Source organism: Sminthopsis crassicaudata, chromosome 4 (genome assembly GCF_048593235.1).
Source record: "Sminthopsis crassicaudata isolate SCR6 chromosome 4, ASM4859323v1, whole genome shotgun sequence".
Taxonomy (NCBI): domain Eukaryota; kingdom Metazoa; phylum Chordata; class Mammalia; order Dasyuromorphia; family Dasyuridae; genus Sminthopsis; species Sminthopsis crassicaudata.
The window spans coordinates 148,163,825-148,171,388 of NC_133620.1; the positions used below are offsets into that span (position 1 = coordinate 148,163,825).

Genomic DNA, 7,564 nt, shown 5'->3' on the forward strand with positions numbered 1-7,564 from the left:
TTTAAAAAGTTGTATTTCTAGATATTGATTGAATGTACAGAAGGCTTCTATTTCAGGAAAAAATGTTTGTATTCATCCAAAATGGTATAGAGCAGATTCATCTGAAAGATCAAATACAAATGTCATGAATATATTTAATGCTTTTATGTTTAAGAAGTGCTTTCTTCATGACAATACTTTAAGGTAGATAGTATAAATATAATTATACCCTTTTTGTACAGAAGAAATATGAGACTTAGAGAAGTAATTTGTCCATAGTCAGACAGATCCAATACTGGAACTTTAATCACCTGATTCCAAGTCCAGTGTTAGTATTACTCTACTTAGTACCTCATATTTCAATGTTATATCCCCAGCACCTGTTCTAATCCCATGTACATAATTATTTTATAACAAATTATGGCAAATGAGGGTGATGGAATGCTATTGTGCTATAAAAAATGATGAAAGGAATGGGTTCAGAAAAATTTTGGGAGGTTTACATGATTCAGAGTGAAGCAAGCAGAAACAGAAAAATAATTTATACAATAACAAAAATTTGCAAAGATAAACAACTTAGAAAGATATAATGATCTATAATCATTGCAATGAGCAACCATAGTTCTAAAGAACTAATGATCTATGCTACCAATCTCCTGACCTGTGTCTCTCTATAGAGAGATTGGATTCAAGACATGTATTTTTGGACATAAATACTATGAGAACTAGTTTTGCTTGGCTATAAATAATATTTTTTACAAAAATTTTCTTTTTTTCTTTTCTTTTAACCTGGGAGGTAGAAAGAGAATAAAATAAACAGTTCCTAGTTGAAAAACAAAATGATATTTATAGTTCACATGAAAAACATCTCAAAGAAAAATTAAAATTTGCTTAAAGAAAATGTTGAAATTCAGTGTTTTGCTTTTTCTATTCTTGCTAGATCATAATTGTTAAAATAGCCAGATTATTAGTCAGATTGTTCGTTGCAAGCTCATTATAAGTATGCTTATGTATATATATATGTGTGTGTATATACATATGTAATCAGAAATAGGTAAAATGTTGTTGGGAAAGCCATATTTATGTTAATAGTTCTCTACCCTGTTAAATTTAAAGGCCAGTAGTATAATTCAAATATCTGAAGTTCAAAAAGGGCAGCAAATAAGATAGAATTGAAATTATTATATGATAAAAAAATATAAAGTATTTTAAAGTTTATAATGAGATGTAATTGGTAAAAAAAAATATTGAAAAATCTTAGGTGTTCAGAGAATCCACTCAGAGATTTTTTAAATCAGCCAAACAGTTTTAGGATGGGAGTAGGGAAAGAGATTGAGACTTATCTCTCTGGATTAATTACTAAGTGCTGCATTTGTTTGATGTTAGGTATATTCTCTAGATTTATCAAGATAGAGAATTCTGAAGAAAAATCTATTATAGAAGAAGAAATAGAGGAAGTAAGTGACTAGAGGTAAAATAAAGAAAAGGTCATTGTTGTATCCCAGAAATTCCACTATAAAATTCCAAAAATTCAAAAGACATTCCCATTGAATTTCCTTGAGTGACACAAGCAAAACTAATTGTGTGCTTTTAATTGCTTTCTAACAGGCCACCATGGACATTATAGAATAGATGTCATAGTGAGTCTAGACAAGGATTTAGGAGGACTCAATGACTGAGGAAACTATACTTCTCTCTAATCTCCTGTAGATCCATGAATTACAGGATAGATGCACCCTGAAAAGACTGACCTTGTAACTGGGGCATAGGCAGAAGAGAATGATCTATATCTTCACAAATAAAAGAAAATAAAAGCAATTTCAGTTCCTGGGCTGGATAAATTAAGCAGAAGAAACAACTTACATTGAGAAAGAATAGGAAATTATATATAAGTGGGCATGAGGTACTGATATCAACTCTTCACAAAAAAGCAAAAGCCAAATCAAGCACCCTGTGGAGTTATTAGAATAACAGAAAAATGGCTAATTAAGTTATTTTTAGAAGTGATCTCTGGCATCACAAGTCAGCAAACAGAAACACACCAAACAAACCCAAACTCAAACAATGGAAATTTAATATGAGTTCTTTCTCAAGAAAATTAACAGACCTAGTTCCAGGTCATTTTTTTCAAATAGATAATTCTGGGTGTCACATAACACCCAAGTATAGGCTTTCTTTGATAAAATGAGAAACAGAGAGAAAATGCATTCTTCTTCATTCCCTTCCCTAAAAACAAATGGAAACTATCCTATGAAGGTAACATGAAAAGCATTACATTAACCCATAATAATAAAACTTAATTTAAGAAAGTGCAGAATCCCCAAAATCAATGACCCATAGACATGTTCATTGGGAAACAGCCTACTTAATATTTAAATGAAGTAAGCTGGTCTCATTCACCCTGGATTTTGTCATTTTCCTTTATGGAAGTTTTCTCTTATTCAGTTGTTTATATATATATTTGGACCATGTACTTTTACACTACTTAGTAAATACAAAAGAAAATTATGTGAAAAATTGCAAAAGGCACATATTTGAAATGAGGCTTAGATGTTGGTATCTCAGATGAATATGAGATGTGAAGGTTTGTTGTCTTTTTTTTAAATCAAGGTTAATAAAAATGAGTCAGTTGGTGAATGTTCACAGTAATGCAGTCCAAACTTCCATAAATAAAGAGTTAATAACATAGATCATCACACATACTTTAAAATATAGTTTGATGAGATATATATATATTTTTTTCATATGTATGTTTTATATACATATAAATGTTTGAAGAGAGGAGAAGAAACTGTCTTTGTATGCTTGTATTGAAAGCACTGGTGCCCTTAGAAATGGAATTATTCATTTTTATTGAAAATTACCTTACAGCTGCTCCATTTAATCAAACTTGTTGATTTCTCAATTCAATATATTAAAAAGCCATTTAATACTTCTTGGTATTGCATTGATAATTATATAACAATCATTGAGCCTATGAAACTACTTAAAGATATAAAGCCATCATCATTTAATTTCTTTTTACTAGTGTCTGACCTTAAGAATTAAATTTCAACAATTTACCAAAGATTCATTTTCATATATATCTATATGCATTGTGCTTTCCCAAACATGGTTAATTTAGCATTTATGGACCGAGTCTCTTCATTTTTAAAAGAAAGGGGCTAGATTAGATTATCTTTAAGTTATCTTTCACATCTGACCTACAATAGTTTTCTATTATAGGCAGAGACATATGGAGCAAGAAAATAGCTAATAAAACCAATTATTTTGCTAATTCAAGTCTCTGTGAAAACAAAACAAATGTGTTACTTTCTGGATATTATCTACTTTTTAAATTTTTAATGACATCCTGATATCTATGTCAGCTAAATATTTTCACTTAATGCAGGATCTTCTAAGGAGGTTGTTTGAAAGGTATGAGAATTAACAGTATAAGTGTCTGATGGAGGAGACCATCTGAAGTAGGACATACATACTTCAGCAAGTTTGAGGCATGGGAACAGTAGTGATGGGGTCAGGGAACATGTTCAAGTGGCTGAAGCTTTCCAGTCCAATTAATGGGTCAGTCTTGAATTTTGAAAAATATATCTTCAGATTTATAATTTTAGCAAATTACCTGAGACATTGCCCCTGCAACTACAGAAAAGGTGAGGATTTATTACATAACTCTACATATTGCAGGAACAATTGCCAAAACCGTTTTGTTGCTTTTTTAATATTCACTATCCCACAGGAAATGATATTTAGTTCATGAAAGAGAAAGGTAAGGAATGTGTGTGCCCTGCCTGCCTCCCTAAATGAATATATATATATATATCAGAAAAGGAGAAGTATTATCCAAAATTGCTGTTAAGAAAGGGATTGGAGTCAATTTCTGGACCACATTTCCTCAATACCCTTGCATCCCCCGTACATTTCTTTTTCAAGTGCAATCCCTACCTTCTGTGTGGACAGCCGAGACATAGGTCCAATTGTAACGTTTGACTATGTCAAGCATAGCCCTGGCTTGCAACGTGTCTGAAGGAACTACCCTCAAAAAATATTTGTACAAGGTTTTGTCACTCAGGTCAATGCTTGTGGCTGAATAAGCAATCTGGGGGATGTCAAAGAGTTGAAGTAAGTTCTGGACTTGGATGGCCACTGAGCTAGAACCAGGACCAATCACACCTGCAATGGGTTTTTTAGTCCGGCCAGGATGGTGCAATTGGTTTTCAGGCAGGCATCGATTGATCCCATCCTTTTCATCACGAATAGAAATCAGAGAATCCCTAATGAACTCAATACTCTGCTCCAGTGCAACAGATGAGTGCCAACAAGAATCTCTAATCTCACTGCCCAGTGTGATGTTGGGCAGGAGAATGGGATCAGAGTTAATTTTATCCAATGTGTGAAACATGGCCTCAACTCTCTGAATGCCATATTGCTCCCTTATCTCCCCACATTTCCTCTCAGGCACTTTTTCTGCTGGTGGCTGATGGTGAACAGAGAAGAGAGCTCCAATAATGACATCTCCATCCATTCTAGCCACTGATCTCTGAGAGGAGCCCCCAACCAACAACACATTCCTGCCAGGGCTCCTGGGTAGAAGAGTCATCTCCAAGAAGATGGCTGGGAAAAGCACCAACAACATCCCAATCATCTTATTGCACGATGCCATACACATCCAGGTGGCCAATTTGATAGACTCCTCTTTCCTGAACATTGTGGGAGATAGAGAGATGTCTCTTGTTTCCTTTTTCTTGAATTGGTTACTGCTCCCCTAAGTATCTCCTATATAGCAGTGGCCACAATTCCACCCCACTTCCTCTTCCTCTTTTTCTTCCTCGTCCTCCACAACCACCACCTCCACTCACTGGAGGTGTTGTCAGACAAATGTGAGCCTTTTTTTCTCCAGAGGTATCTCAAAGTAAATGCATCAATAGCACAGCAGGAATCCCTGTGGCCAGGAGTTGTACCTGGGAAGAGGAGAGATGCAGTTAAAAAAAAAAAGTGAATATTAATAATTTCTCAGTTCTTTCACTTCAACAAATGTCAAAGTCAACCAGATGAAAATTTTACAGGTCACTTTGAGGACAGCTAGAGAAATGTTGTCTTTATTCCTCCCTAGTACTCTATACAATCTTACTTGATTTATAAACACAACTATATATCCTCAAGGTTGACCTTTACCCTCTCACTCTGTGTCTCCTGATAGTCAAAATAAAAACTACTGAAAAAGTTTTCAAGGTGTTCCTTTATTTTTGCTTCTTCCTGCCAAACGGTCCAATCCAGAAGTTTTTACTAGTTATCCTCAACTCCCTATTCTCACTCTGATTTCAAGAGAACCAACTTTTTCAGGAGAGAAAATTTGGAGACTCTTGAAGTAAATCAAAGCAAAGGTCAAAAAGAGAAGTGGATATACCATTTACATAAACTTTTCAAACTGAAGGAGAAGAAATAATGAAAGATTAAATTCAAGTGTGAAATTTAAGCTTGGGGAAAATCCATATTAGTTACTAAGGCAACGCCTGGGAAAGTCAACGTGTTTTGGGTTTTTCTTTGCCTGAGAAGCCAGCCTTTCACTACATTTTGAGGGAAGAAGTGGTAAAGATGAGTCGGTTGATTAGAAGAGATTAAATAGTTTAGCTCAGTTGAGAGAAGGGATAGATGAAATGTTATATATACCTTAGTCGAGACTGTTTTGTTCAAAAGAGTTTAAATAAGAGGGAGAAAGAAATAGTTTCCTGTTGCATTCATTGGTGGGAAAGCTGCACCTTACCGCTGCTTTCAGAACACTGGACAGCGCACCGAGCAGCTTCAATCTTTTCGCTGCAGTCACCAGGACTCAGTGAATGAATTAACCCAATCCTCTTCCCCACTCCTTCAACTTCCTCGACTGTGCCCTTCATCACAACCACCAGAAACCAGCAACAGCACGGACACACACACACACACACACACACACACACACACACACACACACACACACACACAATCATACACACACACGCATACATCGAACGCTTACCTCCTTCACCTTTCCTGTCTCCAGTTTCACTGAGGCTTCTCCTGCTCCTTTTGGATTAATTTGGGGAGAATAGGAGTGGGGATTGATTTGGGGATAGAGTCACAGACTCTCAGTAGCAAGCAAACGGAGCTGAAGTTGGCTCCCACTGCAATCCTTAGCCTGATCTCTTTCTCCTCAAGGAGAAATTGGGAAATAAAAGAGGTTATGGGAATGGGGAAATGAAGAAAAGGAGGGAAGCGGGTGCAGGAGAAAGAAAGAAGATAATTCCAAAGAACCAGTGGGTCTCAACGCTTTCCCTGATTACATGGCCAAAATAAACAAACATGCATCTAATACCAAGCAGAAAATTAAAGAGATTAGAACAGTGCCTGCCACATAGAGACAGCTTTTATCTACTGTATTATAGATCAACCTTAACATATTTGGCAGATTTAAACTTGAGCCTTACCTGAATCTGGGAGACGGTGCTTTTCTTCCTTGGTCAAAGCAGACAGTGGCACCTCTCCGGTTCACAGAAGCTTTAGCACAAATCCAGTTGCATGGTAAGGATAGGCTATGGGCTGTACACTAGTGCCCTCTTTCTTCAACACAATTTTACCGCAAGAAAAAAAAAAGGGGGGAAAACAGGTCACCCAAGGCTCATCCATTATCTCATGCATAAAAATCAGTCATTTGTGGAAGGGGAGGGGGGATAAGACTGAGAAGAAAAGAGAACTCTTATTCCTTTTACTATTTTATGTTTCTTAATGAAACAGTAAAACATAAATAATAGTGTGGAGGTGTTGAGAAAGGAAGTACATATGCTACTGGATGTTCTCTGTATTTCTTCTAGCTATTCATATAGATTACCCTCCCTCCAATAAGACAAAATCTAACTAATGAATGGAGATTGTAAATAAATGTGGAGGCATACAGAAGATATTTCATATGCCTTTTGGAATAAGATACAGAGACTGGGAAGAAAATTAAATGTAAAGAAGAAAGAGAAGTGAGGTGTACATGTATATGTGTGTGTGTGTGTGTATGAAACAGAGAGAGCAGAGACAGACTGAGAGACACATAGAGAGACAGAAAGAGGGAAACAAAGAGAAGGTAAACAAAATGAAGATAGAAGCATTTTTCAGGTCAAGATGTAACTAAATTGAGCATGAGTAAGCCAGGTCACATGAAAACAGTGGAGAGAAAAACACTTATCCAAATACCTCTCAGGTTGGCATCACCCCAACAGGTCTCTGGGTGTTACAGCTCATTGTGTGAAAGTTGAAGTAAGATCACCATCCCTCTGGGAATGCTGTTGGATGAACAGAATGTGTCCAACTTATAAAAAGACAAGATCAAGTGTAATATGTTCACTTTCATTCAGCTCATTCTGTGCACATGAATATAAGTATTGGGTCATTACAAAGAGTACTGGTTCCTGTCAACAACAAAATCAAAGCAGTCACAATGGTGAACAATGTAGCCAAGGCTGGGTTTCAGTTTCTTAAAAATTTATAAAGGGAAGTCTGAAACATTGACCAGAATTAAAAAGATCATAGGGTTGCCAGGATTCTTCCACTGAGTTTGGGGGTTTGT

General features: G+C 35.9%; 1 protein-coding gene across 4 annotated transcripts in view; it reads right to left on the reverse strand.

Annotated features, from left to right (window-relative positions):
• GRM1 (glutamate metabotropic receptor 1) overlaps positions 1 to 6,879 on the reverse strand; it is a 438,388-nt gene extending 431,509 nt beyond the window's left edge. For 2 of the 4 annotated variants that reach the window (XM_074309609.1, XM_074309608.1), the window contains exons 1-2: positions 6,438 to 6,875; positions 3,922 to 4,937 (exon numbers count right to left, since the gene is read on the reverse strand). In XM_074309609.1, coding sequence (XP_074165710.1) covers positions 3,922 to 4,684 — 763 coding nt within the window. In that variant the 5' untranslated portion in view covers positions 4,685 to 4,937; positions 6,438 to 6,875. The other 2 variants (XM_074309606.1, XM_074309607.1) reach the window with 2 other exon arrangements.
• Between the last annotated feature and the right edge of the window lie 685 nt (positions 6,880 to 7,564).